Source organism: Anastrepha ludens, chromosome 6 (assembly GCF_028408465.1).
Source record: "Anastrepha ludens isolate Willacy chromosome 6, idAnaLude1.1, whole genome shotgun sequence".
NCBI classification, from domain to species: domain Eukaryota; kingdom Metazoa; phylum Arthropoda; class Insecta; order Diptera; family Tephritidae; genus Anastrepha; species Anastrepha ludens.
Window position 1 is genome coordinate 43,055,715 of NC_071502.1, and position 12,604 is coordinate 43,068,318.

The window sequence follows — 12,604 nt, forward strand, 5'->3', positions numbered from 1 at the left end:
TGAAAAAAAATAATTCTGAATATTATTGTAACCTTTTAGACCTGCCGAAGGAAAAAAATCGTAAAAAAGACTCAGTTTCCAAATGAAAAAAAATATTTTTCATCAGGGCAATGCACCGTGTCACAAGAGCATTTTGACCGTGGCTAAAACCCATGAATTAAAATTCGGATTGTTCAAGCCTCAGCCGTATTCATCAGATTTGGTCTCTCGCGACTTCCATCGGGTACCAGACCTAAAAAAATTCATACGCGGAAATCGCTTTTCATCAAATGATGAAGTCATAACAGTTTGGAAGTGTATTTTACAGCCCTTCCGAACTCTCACCTCAGTGATGGAATTTATAAATTGATATCTCGTTGGAACAAGGGTATTGATGTTCGGGGCGACTATAATAAAATGTATTTCAAACCATAAAGTTGCGTTTTTCTTATCGATCCGCAAAACTTAAAATGGCTGTGGCGCACACAATTTTTACTTACAAAAAGTAATATTGTTCTTCTTCACAAATCGTAATATTATTCAACCTGGTTTTCAATTCACTTTCAAGTATTTTTCAGTAAAATTTCCTGGTAATTGCATTGAAATTCCCCCGAAATTACAGAAAGTGTCCGAATATTTTATATATGTTTTTATATAAGGAAATATTTAATAAATGATATTATTCTGATGTTATAGTCCCGCATTCCTTTAATTGATATAAGTATGTCACACTTACACCACCTTCTCCTGGCACAGAGTGCATTAAAATATCTTTAGATGTTTCGGAGATTAGTCCGAAGAAGCAGCAGCCAGAAAAAATTTAAAATGCATAACGGCATTTTCTTACAATGATACCTTTACATAATGATACCTATCCAACAACGCTATAACTGCTCGCATCTTATCTTACTGAATAACATTTATTATGGTGTCTGCAATCACTGAAAGATAGGCGGTTGGTAGAGAAGAAAGCACACAGATAACATCCACGACTTAACGCAGAGACCATAAAAAGATGAATGGATTTTATTTTATAGAAATAAATAGATTAAAACTTCTTGAATTAATGATTTAGTTATAAAAGGATAGATCTTTCGTTCTTGCTCATCTCTTAAATATCATATTGCAACAAGTCGATAATCTTTATCGATAATCATGACTTTTTCACCTATATTTCCAACATTGTTCTTCGTCTTCTTCTTGGCGCGATAATCACTTACGCGATTTTGACCGCGTTTAACAAAGCGCACCAGTTGTTTCTTGGATACACCAAGTGAAGCCAAGTCCTTTTCCCCCTTATGTTTCCAAAGCATAGAAGGACTTCCTCTTCTTCTGCTACCACCAGCTGGTACTTACTGCATCGAATACTTTCAGAACCGCCAACGAGCTGCTGGATTTTTATTCGCTGCGCTATGTCTATGTCGTCATAAGGCTCATACAGTTCATTGTTTCATCGCCTATGATACTTGCCATCGCCATCGCCAACGTACAAAGATCCAAAAATCTTCAGCAGAATCTTTCTCTCAAACCCTCCAAGGGACGCCTCATCGGGCATTATCATCGTCCAAGCTTCTGCAGCTTACGATAGAGCAAACATGATGAGAGCCTTGTAGAGTGTTAGTTTTGTTCGTCGAGAGAGGACTTTACTACGCAATTGCCTACTAAGTCCAAAGTAGCATTTGTTGGCAAGAGAGATTCTACGTTGGATTTCAAGGCTGACATTATTAACGGCATTAATGAGGGCATCAACCAGCCGTGCAGAGACACCTTCCACATCAATGGCCGAACATTCCTGGTGTTTGCCCTCAAATCATAATCGTTAATCCGTTTGCAGGGGTCGTCATCAGAGTACCCAGCTCTCATCCGAGGCTTTGCGTAGGGGGAGATTTTTACATGGCGGGTCCCAAGCCCATGACTCGGCCTCTCACATAAGCTTGCTCTCAAACGGAAACTCGGCATTGTTATAAATATTAAAAAACATACATACAACTATGAGCTATAGCACTAAGAAATATTGTTACTTTCTACATATAGGTGAAAGAATTTTTAGAATATGTTCAGCAGTTCCAGGGGTTCCCCGCCACATACAAGCAAACAATCAAACAGGTATTCTCACCATATAAATACCACCATACTCACTTTTATACTCACCATTATAATACCATAAATATGCAGGTGGCGATTACCTATTATATGGATTAACAGGAGGGTTGCTATTTATATTTCTGGCCTTGGGCACTTCTAGCGCTGTCAGACACCATCTGACATTTCATTGGAAAGTTTATTACAATTGACCATACATGATCTCAGAAGCGTGAACCTTTTTAATGTTGTTTGTAGTGGCTTTAAAAAATCATCTGGGCCAAAAATAAATTACATCGTGAACATTTTCGTGCGATTACTTTTCACAATTTTCGTCGTGGATTAGCAAGGCAAAATGCATCGATGAACAAAAATCAAACAAGTTTCCTTTACTACTGCAAAAACTTGTACAATGATTTTTTCGGGCTCGCTTTTCGCTCACCGTCAAATTCCGAGAAGGTCTTCCAAAATCAGTTGCTGTGCCAAAAAATGTCGCTTCGATGATGAGCGGGAAATAATGGAGCAGGATTGTCATGTCACATACCGTGAGATTAAGCTATACTTGGGCATCTGTATGATGAGCATCAATAAGGTTTTGTATAATCGCCTTGCGTTAAAAAAGGTGCGTTTGCGCTGGATCGCACACAATTCAAAAAGCGCTCAGGAAACACGACCGGGCAAAGAACATCGAAAATTTATTCCGATAAATGCAAAGGTGTATTGATATCAATTTGAAAAGCAACAAAAAAAACTAGTGTATAAATATAAATAGCAGCCCTCGTATAGGATCAAGAATTTTCAAATTTGTATATAATCGAAAGACAAAAACATATAAGTACATATGTATTTTTACTTTTTATTTAGTTTTTGGGTTTTTAAATAAAATTATACAAACAAGAGTACTTAACAAAGACTTGACTAACTACGTGTTTAACTTAAAAAATGTTTAGTCAATCTACAATTCGAGTTTATTTTTTTGACTAAAATAAACAGAATCAAGGTAGATTTACTTTTATTTACAATACCGCATGCTTTGCATACAAATTCAGAAATTCACGCAACTCAGTGTCTGCGGGAATTTCGCATGCTACTCGCCAAACAAAAAGCTATGGTGAATACCGCCAATTCAATGGCCGCTACCGCAATACCAGCATATCGAATAATATTCGTGTTTGTGGCCCAAAAATCGACGAATTCATCAACACAACCAGGTCTTGTTTTGTAAACATCTTCCGAACACGACGTGGCATCCAGGGAGCCGCAGCACGATACAGGGACACTTTTGCCGGCATTTGTGTAATCTGTGTAATTGGTTTTGCCACAGCACTTGAACTGTTGAGAAAATAGCGAAACGAAAAATACAAAATCGAATATGAATTTAATTTTATCACAAAGCAAAAAGGCAAAAGAAAAAAAAAACACTACTTACGCTAACTTGTAACGCATCCATTGGATAATTATTGGCCGAATCATTTTGATTCCAGGCAGTATTGACCAGATCACCCATAGTTTTCAAGAACTCTGCTCGTTGAACAAATACCCATACAACCAAAGCAACTTGCAGGCAGAACAAAATGAACATAAAGACGGCGTACTGTTTGGAATGATGGAAAAAATATAAAAAAGAAATAATTAAATTTCAGTGTTATGCAAAAACAAATTTGCTTTAAATTCATACGAAGGTTATGTAAATACATACCGTTGTCATGCAGCAAGAATTCTCACGTATCGCTCCGCAGCAGCCAAAGAAGGATATCACAAATATTATGCATCCGAGTATTATTATTAAGATTGGTAACGTATCCAAATTGATAGCTTCTTCGAATGAAGAAAAATCGCCGATATTGCCCATCATGAGCGAGCCCAGGATAATGATGAGTATACCGCATACCTGTTAGAGAAATTAAATATGAAATAAAATGAAGTACATTTTTATATAAAAAAAAAATGATTAAAAAAGAAATAAATAGTCAACACTTTGCAATATTAGTGTGAGCAAACTTTGAAATTTAAACTTCTGCGCAAAATATCCGAGTTAAGCCCCAATTACGCCTAATTGTCAATTGGGTACATAAATGTACACCCTCCCTATATTTATATACAAGCACCTATGAAAATAAGCATTCAAAGTGCATATACTCATACGAGTATACTTATGTATATTGGGTTGGGGAATAAGTTCATAGCATTTTTATATTTTCTTCTATTTTACAGCGATTTTTTTGCTGTTTGGCAAAGGGTAAGTATTTTTGAGCTATTTAAATTTTTATTAGCTTTGAGACTTTGAGAAATGAAATACCCCTGAGGCAAAAATCAACATTTTCGACACCTACTCTTCTTTGCTTTTCATGGAGGCCAAAAAGCTGCCGAAGCAGCCCGGGACATTTGCGACGTGTATGGAGAAGGTGTCGTAGGCGACTCTACAGTACGGAATTGGTTTGCAAAGTTCAAAAGTGGCGATCTTGACGTCGATGACACGTCCCGCAACCTTCTGACCTCTCAAATCACTTTTGAAGGACAAAGGTGGCCAAACCAGTCTTGAATTGGCGGAAAAAATGAACAGCCATCATAAAACGATTCTCAATCACCTTCATTCAATGGAATTTACCGAAAAATTGGGAGCCTGGGTACCTCACGAGACCTGATCGACATAGTCAAACCATACTCCTTCACAACAACGTCAAGCCCCATGTTGCACAAGTCGTCAAAGCCGCACTCCAAGAGCTCGAATGTGACGTCCTTCAGCATACGCCGTATTCTCCGGACCTTGCACGGACCGAACCGGGCTGTAAGACTTTTTAGTCTTTTATATAAATTGAATTAAAAAGGTAACTCGAACTTGAAAGCCACTGAAATTTACATTTTACTACTTTCGATTCAGTACCTTCTTACATTTTTTATAATGTAAAAAAGCAATCCGAAGTCGGACTATTTTCTATCATACAGGGCTTCCCACTAGCATGAGATATCCAACATTTCACATTGTTGCAATTTACATTTGTGCGACTAGTCAAGGTCATGTGTGTCCTATTATTATTACCATATAATATTATACTGCCATAGGTAGTATATTTGAATCTATTTAAAATTTTTGCTTGTTTCAAATTTTTTTATTTGCTTGCTAGTTTGCACGAGCACTCTAGAAAAGAGATAGTATTTTCTATTCTACAGTGACAAATTTTTTTCAACAACGAAACAAAACTACCCATATCTAATCTTACTGAGTAGTATTTACTTTGGTGTTCGCAATCATAAAAAGATATGTCCATATGTACACACAGGTAGGCAGATAGTTAGATAAAACATCAACTACATTACTCGAAGGCGTAAAAGAATTTTTCTCTATGCATTTTATGTTATTTTACAAAAAAATGTACCTTTATACGCGCACATCCGACATTCGCATTTCGATACTAAATTCATTTAAGACACCATTTAGCTCCGTTTCGTGGTATTTGGAAACAAAAAAATCGAAAATTACGAAAGAGATCATTTATATTTTTTCCTAGATATTATAATAAAGTCATTCACATCATATGTATATACCTGTATGCAATACTAAAATATTTGAAGGGTCAGGTTTCACTGCATTCAATAACCTAAAATATCAACCCAGAAGTTGCCCTTATTTGCAAGTTTTTATTTTAGGTATTTCTGCTCAACTCTTACAGACACAGCCTCACTGTTTATAATAAAATAAATAAATAAATCTGTGATGATCTTCACATTGTTCAAACTAGTACTCCGATCGTAAGCTCTTTGACCTCTAGAAGCTGGCTTAATTTTTTCAAGATAAAAAGAAAGAACTAAAAGCTACGCAACTGCGGTCTAGGTGCAATCTATCCAGCCGATTCATTAGGGTGGCCCAAAAAAAATATTTTTTTCGCAGGCCAATACTTTTTTTTTTTTTCATATTTACCAGTGCTCTGAAAGCTTTAAAAATTACTATTTAATGGCTATGAGAAAAATCCACTTTTGGAATCTGGAGTTGGAGCGGGCGTTTTCTCTAAATCAGCCAATATTTCAGTTTTCTTTAGACTGCCGAAAAATAGTCGTGTTTTTCAAGCAGAGTTCTTCACGATGCTGCAGGCATGCAAAATACGTAGGGATCGCTGTTGGAAGGGCGACATACCTACATATCTTTTCCGATAGTCAAGCGGCGATTAAGGCCTTGTGTCGCCATGTTGCAGCACTCTTCTGCCCAACTCCTGTAAGAAGGAGATCAAACGTCTTGAACAAGTAGGACAAATATCTCTTATCTGGGTTCCAAGACATAAGAACATAGAGGGAAAAGAAATTGTCATTGAGCTTATCAAATAGGAGTCAATAGAATCGGTTTCAGTTGACCCCATCTCAGTCTCCTTGGCCGTTGTTAAAGGGAAAGTGGACAATTTCTTTTTTAAAAAAGCGCAAGACAGATGGAGTTCTGTCTTATCGTGTGCTATATCAAAAACACTTTATGCTCCTTACTACATAGGCAGAACACTCAAAGTTCTAAGGATCGCCATTCAATTTCCAAACTCATAGCGCTGTTCACCGGCCACTGGGTGATTGAAACTGATGCGGAGGAGCTTAACCTCCTAAATGGAAACTAATTTTTTAGGGAACTTCTGCTCAGCAGTACACAGTAGTATGACGGGACTAAGACTTATGCGTATACTAATACACTCGGAGTTGAAGAGACCGACATCCTTATATAGACTGACAGCCTGAGAAGAAGCTCAAATTCATCAGAAACCTTCAAGTATAGGCTCTTGGAGAAGCGCAATAGGCTGCATTAGAGGTCGCAGTACATTATGGCCTGATAATAATAATAATAATTGAATATATATATTTGTATTCCATCTTCCAATCGTCAAGACGCTTTGCATATGCCGATTTTGGAATCGTCGTCAACACCTGCTGCGATATCTCTTTTATTGCATCAATCACTACAAAACACTTTCCACGCAAAGTAGAAACTTGGATCGTGTGCATAGAAAAAAGTCACTCGAGCGTGCCGAGTTAATGCGGAGCTTGTAAAACGGTATTACGAGTAATGTTGGTTTTAGCCAAATAATGGCTTATAAGCTGGGATATGTGAATCAGTGTTTTTAACGAGTTTGTTTCAGAGGTCACATATAAATATTTACAGAATCAACTCAATGGATACTCAATTTTAAACTGAATAATAAATTTACTAACCCCTGGCGGCCGCCGTAGCCGAATGACTTGGTGCGTGAGTACCATTCGGAATTCAGAGAGCACGTAGGTTCGAATCTCAGTGAAAGAGCAAAATGAAGAAAACGTTGTTTCTAATAGCGGTCGCCCCGGCAGGCAAAGGCAAACCTCCGAGTGTATTTCTGCCATGAAAAAGCTCTTCATAAAAAATATCTGCCGTTCGGAGTTGGCTTGAAGCTGCAAGTCCCTCCATTTGTGGAACAACATTAAGACGCACACCCCAAATAGGAGGAGGTGCTCGGCCCAATACCCATCTCTCGAAGCTATGCAATTATCTATAGAAAAACTGGGAAGAGATGAAGAACAATAAAATGTGTTAAATCTATTTTTGACCTGTTATCCTAATCAGCAGAGGTTACATATTGTCGAAGACTCCTTTGAATTTTTTTCGTAAAATAACTTTATTGAACATTTTAACGCCTTGATGACCTACTACCCAACTTTTTGTAAAATTTTTCAAGAGAAGTACAAAAAATAGCTATTTAAAGGAGAGCTGAGACTTTAGAAAAAATCCAAAAAGTAAATATTTTTTATATGGAATTTCATACTACGTTTTTATTAAACAAAAAATGCACACAGAATTCTGCTGCTGCGTGTGTCTGCCTACGTAAATCTCCATCTCCCTACTAAAATCATCTAAATGCATTGAAAACTAAATTTCAATTCAAAAGTTTACACGAAACGCAAAGTTTTAATGAAATAATTACAGAGTAATTATTCAAAACACTACCAACAGTGAACTTGTAATCAAGTTAAAATCATTTTCATGTCGAACTTTTCCAATTCACACTCTTACATGCATATGTAAACTCGTATGTGTATGTATGTATAATATGCAGTAATGTGCAATATAAGAAAAGATAAAATTCTGCTGAATGGGTAACTGCATTACTGTGGTTTTTAAATTTGTAATGCATTCTGGAGATTTCTCAAAGTAAACCTTTTAAGCAAAAGAGAGAGAAGTTCGAAAATTTTGAGGATTTTTTGTTCTTGCTCACCAACAACCGTTTGTAAAATTTGATCAGAGATAAAGCAAAATTTAAAAAAAAAAATCTATGAACTCCTATGCGCTAGCTGAAGGTCGTACGGTTTCTATTAAAATTTCATTTTGAATAGCTGCCAAAGTAAGTGCTTAAACTACCCACAAAATGACAGTTCATGTTAAGGGAGGGCACTCAAAGGACGAGTTCCTGGTCAACTTGAAAGCGCTTTTCTGAATTCCTGTTATTGTTGGAGTTCGTGTGCGCTATAACTCAAAATCTACTGGACCAATCGTTTTGAAGATTCACTTAATACGCCAGCTTCCAGGACATTTTCGCTAGATGTGCATCTTACAATAACAAATTAGTGCTACGAAAAATTGAAAATTTAAAAAAATGCTCCCAGGAGAAACTACTTTATTTTGGGTTTTTTTTGCGTCAAATGATTATATTGCGAGTTATAATTTACACCACAGAACGGCTTTTTTCGAGGCACCTCCGGCGATATGCTGTCACTCACTCAATTTTCAGTATTTTGCAATAAAAATTTAGGAAAATATTGCTCAAATGCATCCCGAATTTCTTCTTTATACAGAGCAAATGTGAATCATTGTAAAGGAAAAAAGTACAAAATATGAACGAAATTTTTGTGTGACTTCAAACTTGCACTTTATTTTACTAGAATTTGATGAGCTGTAAAACTACGTTCCAAGATTAAAAAAAAATGTTTTACAATTTTATGAAATTTCATTGAACTATTATATGTATATCTTGTATAAAGTATGAAAGTTGGATTATTACGATATTCGTAGAATATAATATAGAATGAATTATATTTTTATAAAAAAAAAAATAATTTAAATTATTTTTTTGAATATTAAATGAAAATTCAGTGAATATACGAGTAGTAACACAATCTGTATCGTCAAAAAAAACTTAAAAAAAGCATTTTCTATCTTCTTCAATATAATCTGTGGAAAATGGAGAGGTGAAGTTCGGTTATTAGACGCTTGCTTATAAAACGTAAAATTTATTTATGATCGCAATTCCAATTTATATACTTTAAGTAACAAATGGCCATGTATAGGTTTCCGGAAACCGCGCTCTTCAACTTTCCTTCACTTTTCAAAAAACTTGCTTCATTTTGCACAATACTGTAAGAGCATTGCCAGTCATTTGCATTATCTGTCTCTGAATTTAAAAATTACCAAATGCAAGCTGCAGTCACGTGGAAACGGAGGTTTTCCTGAACTAAACTTATTCACATTTCACAAATTCTTGTAAATCTCAAATATTTGTGGTTTTTCAAGCACAAAATTCCTTTAGCTTTTTCCCACATTTGCACTACATGTTGAATATTGTTTATTATAGTCACAATGCTGAGTCCTTTACTCACCAAAAATACTATATTGGCAATATAGATTAAATATTTAACAATAGATTCCAGACAATTCATTTTGAAGCCGGTCTGACACTTAAACTGTCAATTATATTTATTTAATTTTTTTCAAAGCGCACTAATAACTTTTCTGTTGTCTCGTTTCACAATTTCGTTTCACGTTTTCCGCTCGTTTCTGCTGTAACGTTTAAACGCGTCGAGTTCTCTTGTCGAATTAAACACGCAATATTGCATTGAAACCTTTTAAATGTGTCACTGGCTAGTACTGCTCTGGTGCTCTCTGCTTGGATATACCTAGACTTATCACAGGCGCAATATGAAAAGGGTCTAGCGGGGTAACTGATAACCATTTTCCTACCGACATATTTACCCGTATGAGTGGCAAACATTACTATCTTAAACACTATTTAGCTATTTATCAGTAATTTGTGGACCAAACGCGAGCGTACCAGGGCGAGTGCTCATAGGCATACAGATGTACGTACTTATGCATGTATTTACTTACATGCTTATGAATATTTACGGAAAAAGAATATGATTAGTAACCGAAGAGACTTTGGTTATATTTTCATAAATGAGTCACTAAAGTTGTATCTCCTCTACAGCAGATTTAGCCTTTTTGAATCGCTTGCAACCACTCATACTTCTAAATTGGCCAGTCTGTTGCTTTTTAGCGATAATATTGACATAAGCTCTTTCAAATACCAGGTTGTTCAATAAGTTTTGCGGTTCGATAAGAGAGGACATTGCCACTAGTCTAATTTTTTTTTTGTTATGTTGGTACACTCTTCATATGAACGTATGTAAAGTTTCATTTCCATCTGTCTATTCATTCTTTGTTTAAAAGCCATTTAGTATCGACGTGTCACAGTATTTTCTACGATGGAAAAAATCAAGTAGAGTGCAGTGATTGAATACTTATTCCTGTAAGATTTAAAAGTAAAGAAAATTGACAAACGAATGTTAAAAGTGTATAAGGACTTTTCGCCATCAATTAGTACGGTAGAAAGATGGGTTGCTGAATGTAATGTGGTCGTACAAGCTTTGAAGACGATTCACGTCAGGGGCGTCCAAAAACAACGTCCAGAAACAACACCAGAAATCGTAGAAAAAATACAGGATATTTAATTGAAAAATCGTCGAGTCACTAAAAGAGATTTAGTAGAAGCATCAGGCATCTCATTGGGCAGTGTAAGCAATATTTTGACTGAAGTATTGAGTTTCAGAAAGCTGTGTGCACAATGGGTGTCGCATTCGCTAACAATGGCACAAAAACACATTCGTACGCGGCTTTCTGAGCAATATTTAGAACGTTTTCGAAAGGATAAAGTTGATTTTGTACGTCGATTAATCTCAATGGATGGGACTTGGGTCTATCACCGTGATTCTAAATCAAAAGAAGAGTTCAACGAGTGGTGTGAACCTGGCTCTTCGCCTTCGAAACGAGTTTGTGTTCAGAAATCGGTCAAGAAGATGTTAGCATCAATATTTTGGGAAGTGAAAGGAATTTTTTTGTGGTTTACTTGCAAACTGGTAAAACAATAAATTCTCAAAATTACAGGTATTGTAACCTTTTAGACCTGCCGAAAGAATAAAATCGTGAGAAAAGACTCGGTTTGCAAAAGGAAAAAATATTTAGCATTTTGACAATGGCTAAAATCCATGAATTAAAGTTCGCATTGTTGAAGCATCAGCCGTATTCACCAGATTTTGTCTCTAGCGACTTCCATCGGTTTCCAGACCTTAAAAAGTTCGTGCGCGGAAATCGTTTATCATCAAATGATGAGGCCATAACAACTGTGGAAGTGTATTTTACAGCCCTTCCTGATTTTCACTTTAGGGATGGAATTCGTGAATTGGAATCTCGTTGGAACAAGTGTGTTGTTGCTTAGGGAGACTATATTGAATAATAAATTGTATTTCAAACCATAAAATTGTGTTTTTCTTATCGAAAACTTATTGAACAACTTTGTATGCAGATCTACCATTCTACCGTAAAGCCCATTGACTATTGGTATAACAAAGTGTACGTTTCAAATAGCTCAAAAATCGCATGAGTTTTCGAAAATGTTTTTTTTTTTTTTTGCTGGCAGTCTTGTGCATTTTCTCCACACAACAAATGCTTGACATTGTTTTATATTAAAGAAAACAACAAATTCATAAAACAAAAATAATAATAAAAAAATCGAAGCAATTCTTTAGCCACTTGAAAGTTGTTGTTTAATAAAGTAAACCAAAACGAAAATGGACTATAAAACTGCATACTCGAGAATTTTTCTAAAAATTCCGATTACAAAATGTGAAACTGTCATATCAATTTAAAATTTTTTTTTTTTAATTATCGCAAAGTTTTGAACTTTGATTTAGATATGTATGTATATCGTTGACGATTCCTTGTGATATTCTAACCGCCGCACCTGGAATTATCGTTAAATTCGTCCAATTTTATACTCGCTTACTCTTATTGATACAGATTTTACCAAGTCATGAGTCATTTGCACTTGAGAGAGCTTCAGTTATTAATACAAATCTGTCCGTTGTGCGGGGATTTTTCACTTTAATCACTGCCAAGCTTTTTTTACTTGTGTATGTATGTGTGGATGTATATACATATGAGGTGTGGCTGATTTGTTGCCAATGCGCGGAAACCTTCTTCATGTGCAAACTTTCGATGAGGATACTTTAAGCTACTGAATGCTTCCTTTGATCTCAACAAAATATTTAATGATCACTCGTTGGCCAGCTAGTACGAATCCTTCGACTATTTCTACATTATCATCGATATGGAATGTGGATGAACGCTCGGCGCGATTTTCGTCTTCAGTCCATGTTCTGTACAGGTTAAGCACATTGGACTACCTTGCAAGTGCCCAGTATAGAGGAGCAAAGTCCATCAATATAATTACTATTGTTATTATTATTTTTATTTGGCTACTGCACACTG

The 12,604-nt window shown here is 35.8% G+C and overlaps 1 protein-coding gene across 1 annotated transcript; it reads right to left on the bottom strand.

Moving 5' to 3' along the window:
* Positions 1 to 2,891: 2,891 nt before the first annotated feature.
* On the bottom strand, positions 2,892 to 9,894 carry LOC128868812 (CD63 antigen). The gene is made up of 4 exons (XM_054111343.1): positions 9,658 to 9,894; positions 3,761 to 3,952; positions 3,491 to 3,655; positions 2,892 to 3,393 (listed from the first exon to the last, which is right to left on the bottom strand). Exons 1-4 carry the CDS (start codon positions 9,715 to 9,717, stop codon positions 3,124 to 3,126), a joined length of 687 nt encoding a protein of 228 aa, XP_053967318.1. The 5' UTR covers positions 9,718 to 9,894; the 3' UTR covers positions 2,892 to 3,123.
* Positions 9,895 to 12,604: the final 2,710 nt, after the last annotated feature.

Coding starts and splice junctions, on each gene's coding strand:
- LOC128868812 (XM_054111343.1), bottom strand. CDS start 9,717: ATGAATTGTCTGGAATCTATTGTTAAATATTTAATCTATATTGCCAAT. Junction 3,953..9,657: donor TTGCCAATATAGTATTTTTG/GTGAGTAAAGGA, acceptor TTTCTCTAACAG/GTATGCGGTATACTCATCAT. Junction 3,394..3,490: donor TGGATGCGTTACAAGTTAGC/GTAAGTAGTGTT, acceptor TTTTCTCAACAG/TTCAAGTGCTGTGGCAAAAC.